Source organism: Giraffa tippelskirchi, chromosome 3 (genome assembly GCF_054371585.1).
Source record: "Giraffa tippelskirchi isolate mGirTip1 chromosome 3, T2T-mGirTip1v1.2.pri, whole genome shotgun sequence".
NCBI classification, from domain to species: domain Eukaryota; kingdom Metazoa; phylum Chordata; class Mammalia; order Artiodactyla; family Giraffidae; genus Giraffa; species Giraffa tippelskirchi.
The window spans coordinates 89403724-89425606 of record NC_137277.1 but is presented as its reverse complement, the minus strand read 5'-3'; the positions used below and the strand labels follow the sequence as shown (position 1 = coordinate 89425606).

Here is a 21883-nt window from a genome sequence, read left to right as displayed (position 1 = left end):
TGGTTGATAACTAGAAATATAAAATCACACATACACACATACCTCAACAGACTAAAATACATCAAAATGTTAACAGGGGTCCTCTCTGAGTGGAAGAATTAGAAATGCTTTTTAAATGTATTTTCTTGTAGCCCTTTATGGCCCCAGAACAACGTCTAGAGTTCTTGTTAAAATGTAGGTTCCTGGACTTCTCTGGTAGTCCAGTGGTTAAGATTCCACATTTCCATTGCAGGGGGCCTCAGGTTCGATCCCTGGTGGGGAAACTAAGATTCCACATGCTGTGCAGGGCAGTCAAAAATAAATAAATAAAATTGAGGATAAACTGACTCTTAAGTCCTGAGTTGGGAATGAGGAGCCTACAAGGGATGAGTCACAACTTCTGAATGATTTTAAGAAGAGGTCTCAGTGATTGCTATGCATAGTAAAGTTTAAGAGTTTCTGCTCTTAAAAAGCAAGATATTTCTTTGATCAGTTTCATGAAAACAATTTAGATGAAAATGAAGTCTCTTCAAGCTCCCCGGGAAGTACTAACCAGAAGGCCAGAACGACAGGAAATGAAAAGAATGAATGAAGAGTGTGAATTATCATGAAGCTTGGGCCCAGATAACCTTTCCATCTGCTCTTCCTTGATAACTCCTTGATCGCACTTTCCTTTCACGTGCTGTTGTGAAAACACATGAGGAAAATTTGCGGTCTTCCAGAGTCTCTTGCTTCTCTGAGCCCTATTTTATACAAAAAGAACAAGATAATAGAAAGCAATAATTCATTAAACGAGATATGGATTTCCCCTTTGCACAGTGGAATTTATTTCAGCCTCTTTTCATGAGCAAACATAGATCATCTTAACGATTTCCCTGAAATGTAATTAAAATCTGTTAAATATTACCATTGCCAGCAAGGGACAGGATTATTCTAGTCTCAGATTGATGCTAGAGGCTCAGCATTTGTCACAGTAAAGAAACAGCTGCCCAGCAGGGATTCAATGTGTTTCCCAAACCTGGCTTTTGTTTTCCATCCTGTCCTTTGCTTGTAGTGCTAAACTAGAACAGCTGCTTTCCAGATCTTTTTCTATAATGTAAAGACTCTTTTCTTTCTGAAGAAAGTCCCACTTGCGGTCCAAGACATTGAGCAGAGTTTATTTTACATATTTGTTAGAGGAGGCGTATGGTTTGTGCCCTGTGAAGAAGTGTTTACATTTACTAGGCTACTCTTCTGGGCCTTTAATCCTGGATCTGGGAGACAGAGGGCACATTCAAATGGCTGGTACTTGAGATTTTGGAGAAAGACTCAGGAGACCAACAGCAGAAACAAAAGGTATTTCATTCCCATTGACTTGTTACAAAAATTGTGCAGATTCTGACTAGACAAGGAAGATGGCCTTGGGGAGCAGAGTTCCAGGCTTCCAATTCAAAAGTCAAGACACTTGGCGCAGGATCAAAGTTTGCATGTGATTGACATAGATGTTCACAGTTACTGTAGCCTTTTACCACTTGCACTTAATAGTAGCATTAAAATGACTGTATACTAGTAAGAAGTACGTCAAGGGTGTATATTGTCACTCTGATTATTTAACTTATATGCAGAGTACATCATGAGAAACGCTGGGCTGGAAGAAGCACAAGCTGGAATCAAGATTGCTGGGAGAAATATCAATAACCTCAGATACGCAGATGACACCACCATTATGGCAGAAAGTGAAGAGGAACTAAAAAGCCTCTTGATGAAAATGAGAGAGGCTTAAAGCTCAACATTCAGAAAACTAAGATCATGGTATCCGGTCCCATCACTTCATGGGAAATAGATGGGGAAACAGTGGAAACAGTGGCTGACTTTATTTTTTGGGGCTCCAAAATCACTGCAGATGGTGACTGCAGCCATGATATTAAAAGACGCTTACTCCTTGGAAGGAAAGTTATGACCAACCTAGATAGCATATTAAAAAGCAGAGACATCACTTTGCCAACAAAGGTCCATCTAGTCAAGGCTATGGTTTTTCCAGTAGTCATGTATGGATGTGAGAGTTGGACTGTGAAGAAAGCTGAGCACTGAAGAATTGATGCTTTTGAACTGTGGTGTTGGAGAAGACTTTTGAGAGTCCCTTGGACTGCAAGGAGATCCAACCAGTCCATCCTAAAGGAGATCAGCCCTGGGTGTTCATTGGAAGGACTGATGTTGAAGCTGAGACTCCAATACCTTGGCCACCTCATGCGAAGAGTTGACTCATTGGAAAAGACCCTGATGCTGGGAAGGATTGGGGGCAGGAGGAGAAGGGGACGACAGAGGATGAGATGACTGGATGCTATCAACGACTCGATGGACATGAGTTTGGGTAAACTCTGGGAGTTGGTGATGGACAGGGAGGCCTGGCGTGCTGTGATTCATGGGGTCACAAAGAGTCAGACACGACTGAGCGACTGAACTGAACTCAATTGAACTGATACTAGTAAAGTGTGGTGTGTCCAGACAGCAGAATATTATTCATCCTTAAAAGGAAGGAAATTCTGACCCAGGCTACAATAAGGATCAATCTTGAAGATTTTATGCTAAGTGAAATAAGCCAGACACAAAAGGACAAATATTGTATGATTCCTCTTAGATGAGACACTTAGGATAGTTTCAGATTCATAGAAGACAGCAAGTAGAACTGTGGCTGCTGGGATGATGAGGGGAGGGAGTATGGGGAATTATTGTTTAATGGGCACAGAGTTGCAGTTTTGCAAGATGAAAAAAATTCTGGATATGGATAGTGGTGGTGGTTGCACAATGATTTGAATGGACTTAATAACACTGAACTGTACACTTGAAAGTGGTGAAAATGGTAAGCTTTATGCAACAATTTCACAAATTTTTTTAAAAATTAAATGACTATATACCATGGGTGAAATAACAACAGGATATGAATGCAGTCTACATACAGGGATAAAGGAACCCCGTACTGGACAGGCCAGTGGCTCCTGCAGGTAAGCTGAGAAGTAGGAATCCAGTGGCCTTTGTGATGTCCCCACATCCCCACACTACCTAAGGCCTTGAATACAGTCCACCCTTCTTACTTCTTTGGTAATGTTACCCACCGATTTGCCCACGACAGCGTTCTTCCTCATGAAGGACCCTTGCTGAGTGCTCTTTACTGTGTGGGAAGGGGTGAGGTAGAATGGCATGTATGAGAGGAACCAGCCCAGCCTCTAGATAAAGGGGGAAAGCCCAGGCCTTGTCCTTACAGAAACGGAATGAGGCATTATGTCTTGGACACCTGCCACCTCTGTCAAACCCACAGGTATCTGGGTACATACCCAGCAGCCTCTTGCAGTCCCCAACATAGCCTAGGAATCCCCAGTATGTATTCCAGTTGACCCAGCCTTCTCTGAACTTCTCTACTTCCTCAAAATAAGCACTCCTCACCTTGGTTCCCAGTGAGTGGCAAGAGCCTGATAACTAATTTTTTCTAAAATGTTAATGGCTGACAAGCCAAATGTGACCTCCCTAATTTCGTTTATTCTTTCCAGTTAAAAAAACAAACCAACTAAAACTCCAAGAGTGGAATTTTTGTCATCCCCCACAAAATGAGAAGGCTGTATTCCCACCTTCAAAGAGTAGTCTCTGAACCCCCAGGCCAGGAAAATGACTTGGTCAGACTTTAAGGTTCTGCTCTCGTCACATAAGCTTCCTTAAGAAGAGAATTTGCATCTCATCATCGTTGTCCCTGCAAAGACTAACAGAATGCCTTGTATGCACTGCAAACAATTCTAGAAATATTTAGTGTCTGACTGCCTTTCCTAAATACAGAAGGGCTTTTACTGGGCTTCATTCTTTTTCTGGAATGCACAAATGATTTCAAATGATTCCTTTCTCCCCCTTCTTTGTGAACATCAGGTAACCTGTGGCATCCACCTTGTGCCTTTTGGTCTAGAAAGACAGTGAAAGTATGAGAGTGAAATCAATCCTGCATGCATGCGTGCTCAGTCATGTCCATCTCTTTGCAACCCTATGGACTGTAGCCCACCAGGCTTCTCTGTCCATGGGATTCTCCAGGCAAGAATACTGGAGTGGGTTGCCATGCCCTCTTCCAGGGGATCTTCCTGACCCAGGAATCAAACCCACATCTCCTGCATCTCCTGCATTGCCGTGGATTCTTTACCCCTGAGCCACCAGGGAAGCCGAAATTAATCCTAATGGAGAATAAATAGACAGACACCAAATCCATTCCTGTCCTGGAAACCTGCCCCCTCTGCAGTTTGGATCAAGAGGCACAAACAGGACGGCTCACTCAGACTTTCTTCAGTGTGTTAGTGCTTGGTGGGTGCCTTTAATTTTGTAAATATAACAGTGGGCTGATGTAATTTCATTTTTTATCCTTTTCAGAGCATCCTGGAGCTGGAGAAGGAAAGAATTCAACTCTTATGCAATAACTTAAACCAGTACTCCCAACATATTTCTGTTTTTGGCCAAACCTTGACCTCAGTGAGTAGTAGAGAATTTGCTGTCTCTGGTGTGCATGGTAAGAGCTGGCAGGAAACGTGTTTTCTGCAACCTTGTTCTGCCTTCCTTGGCCTTGCAGTGCCACACGCAGATTCACTGTGCCATCAGCAAGATAGACATCGAAAAAGATATCCAGGCTCTCATGGAAGAAACCACAGTTTCATCTACAGAAAATAAATCTGAGTTCCTACTAACTGACTACTTTGTAAGTATGGATGGGAAGGAGGTTTCATTAGTGGGGAACCTTAGTCATATACTGAGGGATTCATTTTTTAAAAAATTGAGAGCAATTGTAAAGGAAACATTGTTTTGTAAATTAAAATATTGACTTTTTATACTCTGCATAAGTTTAAAAACTGTGATTTACAGAGAGGGTGATGAAAATACGTCTTCAGTATTCTCTGCAAGGGAAGAAAGTCAAAGAGGATCTTAGACTGAATCTTTTTATTTTTGAAGCAAATATTTAATTTTTTTAAATTAAAAAAATTAATTTTCATTGAAGCATAATTGATTAACAATGTTGTGTTGGTTTCAGGTGTACAGCAAAGTGACTTAGTACAAATACATGTATCTATTCTTTTTCAAATTCTTTTCCCATTTAGGTTATTACAGAGTATTGGTCAGAGCTCCCTGTGAGCGACAAAGTAAATTAGCAATAGCAATGTCTGTTCAAAGCAGAAACAAAGATCGAGATGAAAGTGGGAAGGAAGATTTGATTACATGAGGAAAGTACTTTTTTTCTTCCAAATAGTGTAGGTGATCCCTGAGATGAGACAATGTACAATAAAATATATCTACTACTTTCTTGTGAAAATACCTCTATAAGCTAACCTGTCAATAAAATGTCATTCTCCTTGAAAATTTGACTAAGGTCCTATTGAAACATAAAGAAGCAGCCACAATGGCTTATCTTTAATTGATGTGCCCATGGGAAATTTTGGTTTCTATGTCATTTCAGTGCACCAGAACTAATGACTATGTATGTTGTCTAAGAGAATGGACTGATCCTCCAACTGGGAGAATAAGATTGTCCTAATATCCTTAATATTCTTGATGCTTTTCAATTGTGCTAGAGAAGACTCTTGAGTCCCTTGGACTACAAAGAGATCAAACCAGTCAATCCTAAAGGAAATCAACCCTGAATATTCATTGCAAAGACTGATGCTGAAGCTGAAGCTCCAATACTTTGGCCATCTGATGCGAAGAGCCAACTCATTGGAAAAGACCCTGAATCTTTACCTGCTGGGAAAGATTGAGGGCAGGAGGAGAGGAGGGGGAGAATGAGATGGTTGGGTAGCATCACTGATTCAATGGACATGAACTTAGGCAAACTCCAGGAGATAATGAGGGACAGGGAGGCCTGGTGTCCTGCAGTCCATGAGACAGAAAAAAGTCAGACATGACTTAGTGATTGAACAACAGCAACAATATTCTTAAAGCAAAACACCTCCAAAATCTAACTTTATAGTCATTAGCAGTAAGTGTAGACTGGGTTTTATCGAGTGCTACAAAATTATGCCAAAGCCTTTGACTGTGTGGATCACAATAAACTGTGGAAAATTCTGAAAGAGATGGGAATACCAGACCATCTGACCTGTCTCTTGAGAAACCTGTATGCAGGTCAGGAAGCAACAGTTAGAACTGGACATGGAACAACAGACTGGTTCCAAATAGGAAAAGGAGTACATCAAGGCTGTATATTGTCACCCTGCTTATTTAACTCCTATGCAGAGTACATCATGAGAAACACTGGGCTGGAAGAAACACAAGCTGGAATCAAGATTGCCGGGAGAAATATCAATAACCTCAGATATGCGGATGACACCACCCTTATGGCAGAAAGTGAAGAAGAACTAAAGAGCCTCTTGCCGGGAGAAATATCAATAACCTCAGATATGCGGATGACACCACCCTTATGGCAGAAAGTGAAGAAGAACTAAAGAGCCTCTTGATGAAAGTGAAGGAGGAGAGTGAAAAAGTTGGCTTAAAGCTCAACGTTCAGAAAACTAAGATCATGGCATCTGGTCCCATCACTCCATGGGAAATAGATGGGGAAACAGTGGAAACAGTGTCAGACTTTACTTTTTTGGGCTCCAGAATCACTGCTGATGGTGACTGCAGCCATGAAATTAAAAGACGCTTACTACTTGGAAGGAAGGTTATGGCCAACCTAGATAGCATGTTTAAAAGCAGAGACATTACTTTGCCAACAAAAGTCCGTCTAGTCAAGGCTATGGTTTTTCCAGTGGTCATGTATGGATGTGAGAGTTGGACGGTGAAGAAAGCTGAGCGCCGAAGAATTGATGCTTTTGAACTGTGGTGTTGGAGAAGACTCTTGAGAGTTTCTTGGACTGCAAGGAGATCCAATCAATCCATCCTAAAAGAGATCAATCCTGGGTGTTCATTGGAAGGTCTGATGTTGAAGCTGAAGCTCCAATACTTTGGCCACCTCATGCGAAGGGTTGACTCATTGGAAAAGACCCTAATGCTGGGTAGGATTGGGGGCGGGAGGAGAAGGGGACAACAGAGGATGAGATGGTTGGATGGCATCACCGACTCGATGAACATGGGTTTGGATAGACTCCGGGAGTTGGTGATGGACAGAGAGGCCTGGCGTGCTGCAATTCATGGGGTCGCAGAGAGTCGGACACGACTGAGCGACTGAACTGAACTGAACAAAATTCACATGGACTAGGGTAAGACAGGAAAACAACCTGAGTGTAAATATTGAAGGGCTGGTGATTAGTGTGAAAAAAATATTTGTAAGTTTGCTGTAAAGGCCATGTTCAAAAGATTGTATCTGTGGTTTAAATGCCACCTCTGGTATTGATCTTCTTTCTGACAAATTTTTGGAAGAGAACAAATTTAAGAAAGTTAATGATGGCAGTCTACTCTATCTCAAGTTGATCCAGTAGTAATCTATCCCTGGAAATACATTTGCAAACAACAGACATCCCCAAAGAAACCAAATGTGGGGGTAACGTCAGCTTGGGCCTCAGCCTTGGGAAGATGTGTGATGGAGTGGACTGGTGGAGACTTAGGAGTCACAGAAGATGGCTTTCAGGAGTAATTACTTACTAACTGTTTAGTCTTGGGGCTTCATTTATTTCTGAGTATCACAGGTAAAATGGGGAAAATAAAGCCAATTTCATAGAGTTGTTATAAGAATCACATGAATGAAAGGCACAGAAAAAAATTATATAGTACACAGCATATAGATTAAATATTTTAATCTCATTATATTTTTATAAAGGCTATTACAGTATTCTCTTTGCTCTAAATCGTCACGCTTCCCTTTCTTCAGGACAATCTTTCTAAAGCTAATCTCTCCATCAATATTTAGGGTCCCAGTCTTTCTCCTTCCTTTTCAGATAAGTCCTGACTCTTCCACTTCCATCTTCAGTCATCAGTTTTCCCTCTTCCTCCAAGATTTCTGTCGCTACTGCATTCATGATCAGCCACCACCCCACCAGACCTAACACCTTTTTGTTTTGGCACACAAAGGTTTTAGTCATTTTAAGTTGCATATCACTGTAGGACATTTGCTCTTTGACTTGTTACTAGGCATTTACACTGTGTCCTAACATCTTTTTTCTTTCAATTCTGGAAATAATGCTTATGAAAGCTCTTACATAGTTAATAGTTCTCAATCTACATGATAACGGAGAAGGCACTGGCAACCCACTCCAGTACTCTTGCCTGGAAAATCCCATGGACGGAGGAGCCTGGTAGGCTGCGGTCCATGGGGTCGCTAAGGGTTGGACACGACTGAGCAACTTCACTTTCACTTTTCCCTTTCATGCACTGGAGAAGGAAATGGCAACCCACTCCAGTGTTCTTGCCTGGAGAATCCCAGGGATGGGGGAGCCTGGTAGGCTGCCGTCTATGGGGTCGCACAGAGTCGGACACGACCGAAGCGACTTAGCAGCAGCAGCAGCAGCTACATGATAAAATTTCTACTTCAGCCCTCAAGTCTGACCTTAACTACTTAGATAATTTTTTTCTTCCACTATATTTGCTCAAGCAACTGGTATGTTCATTTTTTATTTCACACAAATCCTCCCTCTATCCTTTGCTTGTGCCATATCTTCTGCAAGGAGTAACCTTTGCCCTCTTTCCCCTCAACTGAAAGGTCCTGGTTAAGTCAGTTAGTCTCCTTAAAGCTCTCATGCCCCTGACCTTGGTGAGCCATGCACTGCTATGAAATAGCTATAGTAACATTCACTTTCCAAGGGTAATTTTTTCTGTTAAAGTAAGTTCTTGGCTATATACTTAACAGTTGTGAGCAAGATGTCTTCTTATCAAGCAGGGCTAGAAAAGGGAAACCTATCTGTGGAAACCCAAAGGTTATCCTGGTTTTATTTTTTTTTCCTTCCATTAAGGTAACTTTTAATGTAGCAGTGAAAGTCTCAGTGCAACTAGGAGTAGCAACTCTTCTTTTTTTCTGCTTAAATTGTTAAACTTCCTTCTTTTTCCTAAAGGAAGAAGACCCTAAAAATGCAATGAGTAAAGAGCGACAGACATCTTCAATAAAATCAAAACTGTTGAGGCTGCAAAAAGATATTGAAAAAGCCTCGCGAGACCAAGAAGGTATGTAACTATCTCTTTGATTGGCCTGGTGAGGGAAAGTATTCTATCCTGAGATTTCATTAAGAGTTGGGGTGCTTCTGCTTTTGCTGACTGGTGCAGGGATCATCTCATTTAAAGGACCAAATGTCAGACCTAATTTGTGTGAATAAAGAAAAATTTTCTCTCAAAGGAGAGAGCAAAAAAATTAAACATGACATTTTGGTCCATCTGTGAGATTTTTATAAGTACTATACCACAGTTTCTAGAAATGTAACATTTTATTCTGTTCTGAAATTGGCTGATATGAAGGACAATTAGTTTGGATTAAAACATAGTAAAAACCTCCTAGGTGGTTTACTTCCCAGGTGGTGCTAGTAGTAAAGAACTTGCCTGCCAATGTAGGAGACCCAGGTTCGATCCCAGGGTTGGGAAAATCCCCTGGAGAAGGAAATGGCAACCAGGCCAGTATTCTTGCCTGGGAAATCCCAAGGACAGAGGAGCCTAGTGGGCTACAGTCCTTGGGGTTGCAAAGAGTCAGACAGGATTTAGCAACTTAACAACAAAAACCTCCAATGTACAAGGCTTCCATTTATTTATTTTCCCCATATTAGTTTATATTATTCCATTGGAGGGGTGTTAATAGGTGATTTAAGATTTTTTAATTAATTTATTTTGTACTGAAATATTATTGCTATACAGCACTATATTAGCTCTAGGTGCACAACTTAATGATTCAACACTTCTATACTTTACAGAATGATCACCACTTGTTGTTTTTTTTAAAACCAACTTCCTGAACGATGTGAAAATCATTCAAATTAAATCCTATGCTTAGAGGTTAGGTATGTTAGAACATGAAGAAGCTCTAAAGTGCTACAGATAATGAAAACTTGGGATTCTGATATATAGAGCTTGTTTTTGTGGACCAGAGAACACTATTGCAATGTAATACTTGAAAGGAAATCCAAGAGAGCAAAATGTTTAGAAATGTAAATACCAGCAGAGGAGAGCTTAAGATCATGGCAAATGTTAGGCAACTGCCACAGAATGGATCTACAAGAAGGACTCGAAAGCTCATCTTGAGTTTTTCATCTTGAACAACAATCATGACTCCTTAAGCACCAGCCGTTCTCTAATCTCATTAAATGAAGGTATAGGTCACCCATTCAGTAAAAGTTAGCAACAACTACATATACAAACAGCTCCAGCCATTTGGGAAATGCTTCAGGAATCAGTTCTGGGCTCTGGCTCCCTTTGAGTGTAACCACCTTTAACCCCTGTCCCTCCAGGACTGAGCAATGGTGACTGGCAGTGTGATTTCACTTGCAGGTTTGGAACGAATGCTGAGAGCCTACTCCAGCCACTCCTCCTTCTCAGACTCAGAGAGTGAAAAAAGCACAGCAGCCTTAATGGACGAGGTACATATTTGCAGAGTGCAGTTTCCTAAATTTAATGATGAAGGAGCTATTTGGGGAACGCCTGTGTTCTGGCCCATTTGACCTCTGTTTACCTTTCCTTTCTCATGACACAGAACAGTCTAGTCAGAGAGCTTGTACGGTCAGCTCCTTGACAAGTGGTTTGAGGAATCTGGAAAAATCCAGCTACTTAGAGATGTTTACTTTAGTGTCCTCCCAGGAAAAAAAAAAAAGTGCCTAAAATAAAATCCCTCCCCTGTCCCCCACCATAAAATCACTCAGTCAAGGTCTGGAAATCATGTGTACGCTACCTCAGTTAACAGATGTGACTGAAAAACAAATTCAGGGTCTGCTTTCAGAGAGGCCTGCATCCCGATCTAGCTCGGCTGGTTACAGGGACCTGGGACAGGGTTAGTTTTCTCATCTTGGAAGTGGGGGTGTTGGTACTTACCTCAAAGGGGTTTTGTGAGGTTGAAGCAGTATTTAGAAAATGCTAGCATGGTGCACAGAGGAGAGCTGGAATCCTGGTAATTATTATAGAGATGCTGTTTTCCATCTATCCCTGAGCCAACATCAGGGTCTTCTGAGAATAATAGGGGAAAGGAGAGATGTGGATGTACAGAAGGAAGATGGCCGTTTAGGGTGTGAGAGCTTCCAGGGAAACAAGGGAAAAAACTTCAGAGGTCAAGGTCATTTTGAGGGAAGGGGAGGTAATGTCAGTGGAGGTTGGGAAAGGCACATCCAGGCCATTTTGCCGAAAGGCTGGACTGCAGCAGCACCCAGACATTTGTTGCGATTGATGGGCAGTGCGACCTCTTCAAAGCAACCCACATTATAAGGAAGTTAGCAAAGGCCCGTGAATTTTATACAGGAATAAAAACAAACAAATACTGTGACCTATGTGTGGCAAGGTACACAGTTTCTGTTATGATTGGAGAGAAAGCTGACTGGGGTTAATTTGAGAAGAATTCAGGAAGAGATTAAATTTTTAGCCATGTTTTGAAGGATCCAGGAAGCTGGGCCAGTTTTTCTTTCCTTGCACGTAGCCTCTCTAACTCTCTTGTAAAAAAAAGTACGTACTTAATAAATTCTGTCCGAAGAACAATTTCAATAGTCCTTTGGTAAAAATAGACAGATGCAGCCAGGTACTGTTTATCTGTTTTTTAGCAGCAGCTTCCGTTAGTGGAGGTGCTGTTTCAGAAATAAACCTGACACTTTTTGTGAAAAGACAGGCCTGAAATCTGTTCACTTGCGAACAGAGGTCTAATATCCTTGCAGTGACATATGGCTACAATTTTTATAAAATTATAAAACAGACTGAAAGACATTTTCTGTGACAACATAAAATGTATGGTTAACTAATTCAGTGTAAATGATATTTACCAAAAGGAAATCATATGAAGCATTTTATGATGGCATTAATTTATAAGCTTATTTCTTTGGATTCTTGCATAGCATTTTGTCATCGATATAGAATTTGTATTAGGATCTTCTGGGTACACAACTGGCCTGATTCACACAGTGGAGGATGCACGATGGGAGATAATCTAACCCCTGAATTTATGGTGTTTAGGATCTAGCGACGAAGCAAAAAGAGTCTTCAAATAGTGGATGCCAAATATCTGCAGAGATTACACACCTCCACATCTGGTGGAGGGAAACTGTTAACAGTAATGGTGGTAGATTGATTTTGTCTTAGGCAGGGAAGGTTTCTTGCAGGGGAATCTCTATTTCCTATTTCATTGGCTCTTGGTCCAGTGCCATATTTGAAACAAGAATGTTGGCAAGCCATATTCTCTGAGAAATTGTTGCAGAAACTGGAAGTGTTTGGGGGGCAGATATTGTCTTTGGATACCAGAAGGAACACCACAGAACAGAGAGACCTGCTCTTGATGTTCTCAAGTGCAGACTGGATCTAAGGCTAGAAGCTATGGAGGAGCTTTTGATTGCATCTTCAGTGAGCCTGCCCACTGTGCAGTGAATTGTTCCAAGGACTACAGCCCTTCCCCATCGATTGGAGGTGTTTTGTCCATGGCTGTGATTCCCTGACAGGGATATTAGGATTATGAATCCCAGGCTGCAGACTTCCCTGGCAGTCCAGTGGTTAAGACACCTCGCTTCCACTGCAGGTGGCACGGGTTTGATCCTTGGTCAGGGAATCAAGATCTTGCATTCCGAGTGGCACAGCCAAAAAGTAGGAAAAAAAAAAAAAGGAATCCCCAGGCTGGAGATGTGGAGAAGGGAGAGGCAATGGTGAGGAGAATGTTGGATAAGCAGACTCTTTCCAGTATTTAGATTCTGTGATTTGATTTACCTTGACTGAACACAACTTGACAGAGAAGTCAATATAAAGTTTCTAGTTCAAGGTCAAATTGAAAACAGGAGAGACTAAGAGAATAGCTTTAGTTTCACGCTTTATTTTTATATTCCAATAGCCCAGAATATTGTTTCTAGTTTTCAGAAGTGTTACTGCAAACTTTCCAGGTAACATGACCTCACCTCTTTAAGAAATAATACCACCACCAACAAAAACCCTGCCACACGTCATTTTAGTTTGTTTCTGTTGACAAGAGTCAATTCTGTTCTTTATGTTAAGTGCCCATGGCTCCATTGACTTTCTTCAAAGCCCCCTGAAAGCCTGCCATCTGCAATCAGCACTTACTATTCTCTTTTCCCCATTCTTCAGCAGAAAGTTGAGTAAAGCTCTTCTTTGTCACAAAATGCTGAGTAATATATCTATCAAGCTTTCTGGTTTACCTTATTTACAAGGGTCCAGAATAAGACTCACTCAACAACTAAGGCTTTCTCTACACTTCTTAAAGGATCCATTGTTTTTCTCTCTTCAGCATTTTCTGCAAATGAATTGCACATGAGTTGAATGTATGCTTTTCTGAACCTCTTTGTCATTTTGGAAGTTATCCTGATGTCCCTTTATCCACCCACAATGGGTTGTGCTTACTTCTCTAGAAATTTACTCATATGGTCAAATGCTGTTTCCACAGAATAGCTTGAAACTAGACCTTCTGCAAGCAAACTCCTATAAACTGTCATCTGTGTTAGCAGAACTTGAGCAAAGACCTCAACCCAACCATCCCTGTAGTAACTCCATCTTCAAGTGGAAAGAAAAGGTAAACATTTAAGAGGCTGGTTATAATTTCTTGACTGGCCTTGTTGGGTAGAATGACTCAAAGCAGCATCAGGGCAAAAAAGCTGTTATGAATTATATATGCCATATGCTCAAATCTCCAATTGCACAATTTTAAGATAAATTTATTTAATTATTTTTTGAGCACAGTAACAAGAGCTAAACACAAATAAGCACATTCTTTGTATTCATATGTAAATTAATGAGTTAAAAATACTTTGGATTCCTTCTTCCTTCTCATTTTCTAACTTTATCCTTTGAACATGCTCTTATAGTAAAATTGCTATTACAGACCTAAATTGTAAGATTTTGTGATAAGCAGTAGTCTCATCCATTTAATATAGTACATGATGTTGATAATGTGTGAGCACAATTAAAAGGTTCACACACATGTATTAATGCTTTCCCAGTGTTTCATTCTAGGAATTGATGAGCATGTGAGTACACGGTTAGCTGTTTTCCATTTGCTACCAGAAGAGGGAGCTGTAACTACCTTGTGATGAAGGGACAGTTTTCTGAGACTTGAGATCTAAAAGGGTCTCAGTTATTTACACAGAGTCATGATTATTTCACTTGCATCAAAACTAATTAAAGTTGAATTTATAGAAGGAATGCTGTAAATGTTATTATTTGGCTTAAGGGTGCAGGTCAGAATTGCAAGCACAGGCTATAAAATATAGTAATGTCTAATTCTGAAAATATTAAGGTTTCAGTAACAAAACCTCACTATAGTAGGATTAGAAATGTATTGAATGATTGCTTTACATCCTTCTCCCAATAATTAAAAAACAAATTCCTGAGGAAAACAGTTACAGAAGAGTTACTTTTCTCAAATACTTTCGTTGATAGCGCTGTTAAAAATGTCTTTTCCTCCCTATTCAAACAGCAGCAGACACATAGTTCTGTAAAAATATCTCGGCCTGTTCTGACGAAGAGATTAGAGAATGTTGTGAACAGGGCATCTTCTGATGGGCAGAGAATTCCAAGTCCTTCGTCTACAGGTAATTTCATGCCCAGAATAATTCAAGGCTGGGTCTTATCAGCAAAGTACATTGCCAAAATTATATTTCATTTTCAGAACCACATTGATATAAATTGGCTCAAGGAAATTTACATTTAAATCAGGACTGATTAATTTATTAGAATGTGTAACTTTCTGTGCAAATGTCATCCAAAAGGTGGGAAGGACTCAAGAAGAATGCAGGTGGGGGAGGGGAGGAAGAATTCTCTAATTTTTAGGGAAGGTACCTCCAGTCCCCAGCATCCATGTTATTTAGACAGCCTGCAATTTGTTGTCCACACACTTACCCTGGAAACACTGTGAGGAGCTCTGCAGCCCTGTCTCCACGGCCTCCTCCAAACTGCCATGGAAACCCCATCCTCTGTGTGAGAAATATCGTGATCCCAAAGCCTGCCCACTTTGTTCAGTCACTTGACTTCGGTCATTTGTCTGTCTACCCCACTGCTGTTTACCTTTCACACCCTCCCACTCCTCCCCCACACACACATCCACACAAGCATGTTTCATTATCCTTTATTTTTCAACTATAGCATTACTATAACCTTGACTCTCTAGGTTCTTGATTAGAACTTGGCAAAACAGAGTTTCAGTCAAACCCAGGCCATTGTAGTCCACCTGTACATTAAAGACCCAAGGTTGCACAGTTTGAGAAACAGTTCCCTAAGTACCTGGGGATAATGGTAGGAAGCTCCTGCTCCAATATATTCCTGATGGGAAAAACAGGTGTGGGTTTTCCAAGACACAAATACAACATCAGTCAACACAGATTGACCGATGTGAAATTCACATGGAAAACAATTTGAAACTGTCATCATTATTATTACTACTATAATAACTTTTGTCTCTAGACTTATTTTCTATATTATTGCTTTTGAGTATATAATATACACAGTTCATTCACATAGTGCCTACATCAGAAATGGTTACTGAATCAAAGAATGAGTGTTATGTACAATAATAAACTTTCCTTTGGGGAAGATTTCAATATATCCAAGCTCTGCACTATGTGGTGAAAACGAGACCACTTTCCCACTGTGTTCATCTTGCCTACTGACCCAGCATTAGTCACTACAACTTGATCCAACTTTCAGCCTCCGGTGTGACCCAGCTCGGCAATGGTCTTTGCAAGGCCTTATATTCTTTTCAAGCCAGGCAAGATGATGAACTGGACTTGGAAAAAGGTAAGAATCATTCTCAAATAGTTGACTTGCCTTCTCATGTGGAATCTTTAACTTGAATATAACCTTTGTCTTAGGCTTTTAAAGTTGTACCATGTTAAATCAGTTCAGGTTTATAATCACCCTTCTTAGAAGATAGAAAGATAAGCACACCAGAAAGAAAGCTCACATAATAAAAACAGCTGACATCTATGCGGTATTTACCAGGTGCCAGACCTTGCTGCAAACACATTGTCCAATTTAATATTCATAAAAACCTTTTGAGGTAGGTATTATTACTTATGCCTGTTTTATGAGTAAGGAGACTGAGACACAGAAATGTGAAGTATTTTGGCTAAAGTCACTGGCAGTCGAGGCTCAGGATTTGAACCTGGAAACCCAGTCGCACTGTTAATCACAGTGCTCAGGTAGAGCACTGTGTAGAATATCAATAATGGACAGTTTATCAGAGAGGCAGCCCCACCTTTTTCCTTTTTAGAAGCTACACATACTGGAGTGTGATGTCACTTCCTCTCATGGCTTAATCTAAATGCCAGTTCTAGAACCTGGGTCAGAGGACTCCCAGCTTAATATTTCTCCTACTTCACTCTCAAAAAGGGGTTTTACGACTAATCAAAGGAATCAGATCCCCTTCTCCATGTCACAGATTTTTGTTTAACATCGGAAGGTATTATGTAAGGACAACCTCAAATATGCAGACACTCTAATGGCAGAAATCAAAGAGGAACTAAAAAGCCTCTTGATGGGGGTGAAGGAGGAGAGTGAAAAAGCCAGCTTAAAACTCAATATTAAAAAAACTAAGATCACGGTATTCAGTCCCATCACTTTATGGCAAATAGAAGGGGGAAAGGTGGAAGCAGTGAGATTTCCTCTCCTTGAGCTCTAAAATCACTGCGAATGGTGACTGCAGCCAGGAAATTAGAAGATGATTGCTTCTTGACAGGAAAGCTAGACAGTGTGTTAAAAAGCAAAGACATCACTTTTCTGACAGTGTTCCGTATAGTCAAGGCTATGGTCTTCCCAGTAATCATGTATGCATATGAGAGCTGGACAATAAAGAAGGCAGAGCACCAAAGAATTGATACTTTCAAATTGTGGCGCTGGAGAAGACTCTTGAGAGGCGCTTGGAGAGCAAGGATATCAAACCGGTCAATCTTAAAGGAAATCAACCCTGAATACTCTTTGGAAGGACTGATGCTAAAGCTGAAGCTTCAATACTTTGACCACCTGATGCGAACAGCTGACTCTTTGGAAAGATTGAAAGCAGAAGGATAAGAGGGCGACAGATGATGAGATGGTTGGATGGCATCACCGATTCACTGGACATGAACTTGGGCAAACTCCGGGAGATAGAGAGGGTCAAAGAAGCCTGGCATGCTGCAGTCCATGGGGACATGAAGAGTCAGACACAACTTGGTGACTGAACAACAACAACAAGGGGTTGTGAAAACCTCAAGATTATTGAATGAGAAAAGGTTACCATCCCAATTTTCTTTGTATGTCCAGTTAACAACCACATTCGAATGTTAAGCTAAGGCAGAGATCTGGAGATGAAAATGTTAGTGAGAAAGAATTGTGTCATAGGAGAAAACTTATATTCCACGACCAGGGCATAGCACTCAGAATCAACAGAAAGTCAAAATGGATTTAACAGTTAAACACCAGGGACACCACCACATATTTGCTATTGGTTCATGGATGCTTCCTTTTCAGTTTGCTAGTCAGAGTTCTCCATGCAGTTACTTTTCCTTGTAGCTCAGAAATAAGTAAAGACAAGAAAAAAGGAAATAGAAAGTAGACCCCACTCCTGCTTTCATCTGAAATCAATGTTGCCTTTAATTTTAAAAAGTTTTAAGCGTTAAAGAAGTCACTTTGTTATTCATCACGCCATCCTAAGACTACTTATATCAGTGAGTAAATGAAATGCAGTATTCCCACTTTCCATATGAGTTAAAACACATATCCCATATGCCACCTAGAACCCAGGGTCCTGAGTTTGAGTTACATAGTTAACACATTAAATTGATCATCTTGTTTGTCTTCAGTTCTCTGTTGGTTGCAAATTCTACTTATAGATTATATCCCAAGTGGGTTCTTTAAATAGAATGACATGTTGGCCTCCTAGGGAAGCTGAAGATAAAATTTTAAATCATTTATTTGTTTTGGTTTTTTTTATATGTTTACTTTGTGACCACACCTTGAGGCACGTAGGATCTTAGTTCCCCAACAAGGGATCAAACCCGTGCCTCTTATATTGGAACCATGGAGTCTTAATTACTGGATGGCCAGGGTAGTCCATAAATTATGTGTTTGAATTCCAATAGTGGATTGTGTCAATCTATTGACCTGAGAGAACACGGAGTTTCTAGACTGAGAATGATCTCTTGCAAGAAAAAAAAGTGATGTGACTAAGGAAAGATAGAAGGGAGGTTGACAGGCTCCTTTGCCTTGGAAAGAAAATTACCGGGGAGAAAAGTGAAAGAAAAAAAAAACTGAAAATGACTTTGTGATGATGCTAAAGATCAAGTAGCTCTTGGATCCTGAGGGAAGGGGATGTTTCCACTTTGATGTACAGGAAGCAGCCAGAGAAAAAGGACTCTCTCACAAGACGGGGACTCGTGTTTTTATCTTGTTTTTTAATAGAGAATTAGAGAAGACCCATGTGTTTCCTAGGAATTCTATTTATTTCAATCATTGCTTTAAAGGAGTATTGTCTTCAAATTGACATTTTATTCAAATTATCTAAATTGTTGAACAAGGGATTATATTAGTGTGCAAAGCTGTTGGTTGGAACTTCGGACTATGAAGCTGGCACATAGTGGAGAGAAGCTGCTTTGATCTAAAGAAAATTCTGGTAGCCAAGACATACTCTTAACAGTCAGCATACCAAACTATTGTGTCCACCAACATGAGGAACCCTTAAAGCACAGACACCAAGGAAGAGTTTGGTGACAACCCATCAGTTCTATCCAAAGTGAACCAGGCAGCACGAGGAAATAGGATCCAAAGTGATTTTGTTTCTAATCAAACTACTTTATGGCACAACTCAGTTGTCCATTACTTAACTCTTTTTAATATTCTCTGTATTCTGCCTGCTTCGTGCAGAGGTGGTCAATAAGTTTTGCTTCATCTGAATCACCTGCAGAAAAGTGATGCTACCAAGTAACTCCTTGAAAGCAGAATCTCCTTAAAAACTATCTTAACTGATCAAACTCGGGAAGGTATTAATCGCAGAAACTCACTTGTCTAACTAAATGTATGTGCGTTTTCACAGGCGACATCGTGACAATACACAAGAAGAAAGATGAAGGATGGTGGTTTGGCTCTTTAAAGGGAAAAAAAGGTCATTTTCCTGCAGCTTATGTGGAGGAGCTTCCTTCAAATGCCGGGGACACAGCTTCACAAGCATGAGCAAAATTCTGAAGGCATCACCTTACACACTGTTAATTATACAATGTGATGCAAATAAAGGGAAATGCTGTCATCTTCACAAGTTTATCTTCCTAACTGGGTTCCATGATGCAGGTATATCATGGCATTTTGCCCTCTTAGTTCTTTGAAACAGAGTCAGAAGATGGAAGGTAAAGGGAAGTGAAAAAGATGTACCATGGTTCCTAGAGTTTTCTAAGAGACTCTAGAAATAACCCAAAACAGCCCCTCTCACAGGGAGAAAAGGCTGAGTGCAGAGCAGTTTAGCCTGAAGTCAGATAGTTTTCTGGTGGCCCAACAGAGATTAGGATGCAGACATCTCTTTCTTCAAGTCTTGGGTGGCAACAGCCACAGTAGGCCCACAAGGGGTCAAGCAGGGCCAGGGAGATGTGGAAGAATACATATCAAGTCCAAGAAGACCTCAGCAGAGACAGGCAGGGAAAGCACCGGTGAGACAGATCCAAGTTAAGGACAGTAGAATAAAGGATCATGAGCCAGGTAGATAGTCAGCGTGGTCGGAAGAGAGGTTGGAAGACAAGAGGACTCTATGCCAGACAGAGGACCTCAGGGTAGAAAGGAGTTCCATCCTGAGCCAGTGACCTGAGTTAGTGGCTTCTTACATATCCCTACCCACAACCAGAATTGCTCTTAGCATGAGGTCAAGTGTGAGTCAGAGATGGCTGGAGATCAGAGAATAAGAGCAAGGCTGATAGAAAAGGGTTAGGAAGGAGACAGTGCCTGAAATTTCATGTCTCCTTGCCCAGTTGGAAACTTCATACACCAATTCAGAAACTAGGAATTCTGTACTTTCCTTCCAGGTCATGATGCAAGGAATATCCTAAGCAACTTCCTAGTGACAGACACGTAAATGCTAATGAGTCTCTAGTTTGGATGATAAGTTCTAAAAACCAGAATTTACTGTCAAAATGGAAAATTTAGAGAGATTTCTGCCACTTCCTCAAATGCCCTACAATGGGAAAAGGTGGAGAATGAGAGAGCAGGCCCCCAAACCTTCCCCAAGGAGAACATTTTAGAATGGAGAGGCGTGATATAGCAGCATCTCAGAAACTGGCCTGCGTCAGCCTGGAGATCACACACTCCAATGAATGGAAGGTCAAGATATTGTGAGAACATCTAGGCAGATTTACTTTTGTGCCAAATAGTCTGGCGTTAAAGGAGTGATTAAAATCCATTCTATTACTCTCCTGTCCCCTACTTCTTTTTTTTTTTTAACTTCTCAAGTTTTATACTGTGAAAAAGGAAATTTTCAAATATATTTTATTTTAAATAAGGTACATATATTTTTTATACTCTGCATCATTACACTCCTAAAGCAGGATATAACAAAGATATTTATAGATACAGATATCAGATGGGAAGGAGCTCAAGTAAAACTTGTTATGTGAGACATAACTTACAGCCCAGAAGAACAGATCAGTTTTAAAGTCACCCTTAATGGCGTATTAATGAAGGCTTTCCACATGTAGAAAGTTGGCTGAATAATAGGCCATTAAGATCACGAACAGAGATTTTGAATTTATATTTCCTTTTCATCTGACTTCTTTCCATTAAGCCTTGATGGATAAAAGAAATTGTGTAGCAATTGACTGCAGCCTACACGCGATCATTTGTGTAAAGTGATGATAATGATGACTGGGCCCTGAAACTCTTTGGAAGTAATTTTCAAAGGGGCCCCTCTTTCTTCCTAAAGCAGTTTTACTTTGTAAAGACATAAATGGTTTTCCTGGTTTAAAATGTTGCTGCAAATTCTTTTTGCCTCCGTGATATATAATTTTTCAACTTCAAAGAAACAGTATAGTATTAAAATAGATAAAAATACAAATACTTTTGGGTATAATAGACTTGGATATCATCTTAGAAGGGCAAAATTTTCTGGCAGGACAGGTGGGGATGGTACTACTTAGATTTAGGGAAAAATTAAGTGCATATTGGGAACACTGATGATGTTCCCAAGTCTTCCACAGAGAATAAAATATTTTTTTTTAATATTAAGACTTTTAAACTCTTAATTGGGCTTTCACAATTACACACCACTAGGCAGTTTTCTTATGTCGGGAATTTTCTAGCAACATTAGCAACCTGAAATATAGGCAGCAGAGGTCTGAGTCAGATTTTCACCAATAATATCAAAGACATTACTCTATTTTATCTTCTTTCTGGTAGAGTAAATTCTGACTATCCATTATCCTGTCATGTCAACCAGAAAGATTAATTTCACTTTTCTATATTTCAATTACTCATAATAATTAATATTCATAATGAGTATTATGATTCATTCTGATTCATCAGAAAGTAAAATAATATTCAGTTTGGGTTAAAGCAAATTTTATTGTACAGTATTATAAGGCTTTAACTGATTAGTAATTTGAGCATAATATAACTCTGTTCCAGCTTCCAAGAAAAAGTCCCTCCTCCCCCAAAGTCTTTATGGCCTCAGGGGTAATCAGCCAAATTTGGAAAGAGAACCAAAATTGTGACACATCCCATTGTCTGTGGCAACATTAGTAGGAAGAATGTCTAACTCAGGAAAGATGGGCTTGAGGGCAGGAGACCAAGAGAAGGGATTTTGAAGGGTAAAGAGGAGTTACTATTCACTGATCTGTTGCTTCAATACTAGAAAGACAGTAAA

General features: G+C 40.2%; 1 protein-coding gene across 3 annotated transcripts in view; it reads left to right on the top strand.

Annotated features, from left to right (window-relative positions):
* The window catches only part of NOSTRIN (nitric oxide synthase trafficking), a 63855-nt gene extending 44561 nt beyond the window's left edge, over nt 1–19294 (top strand). For 2 of the 3 annotated variants that reach the window (XM_081582605.1, XM_081582603.1), the window contains 8 exons: nt 4360–4458; nt 4556–4681; nt 8958–9066; nt 10375–10463; nt 13463–13588; nt 14492–14606; nt 15718–15807; nt 19079–19294. In XM_081582605.1, coding sequence (XP_081438731.1) covers nt 4360–4458; nt 4556–4681; nt 8958–9066; nt 10375–10463; nt 13463–13588; nt 14492–14606; nt 15718–15807; nt 19079–19215 — 891 coding nt within the window. In that variant the 3' untranslated portion in view covers nt 19216–19294. The remainder of the gene's footprint in view (nt 1–4359; nt 4459–4555; nt 4682–8957; nt 9067–10374; nt 10464–13462; nt 13589–14491; nt 14607–15717; nt 15808–19078) is intronic. The other variant, XM_081582604.1, reaches the window with a different exon arrangement.
* Nucleotides 19295–21883: the final 2589 nt, after the last annotated feature.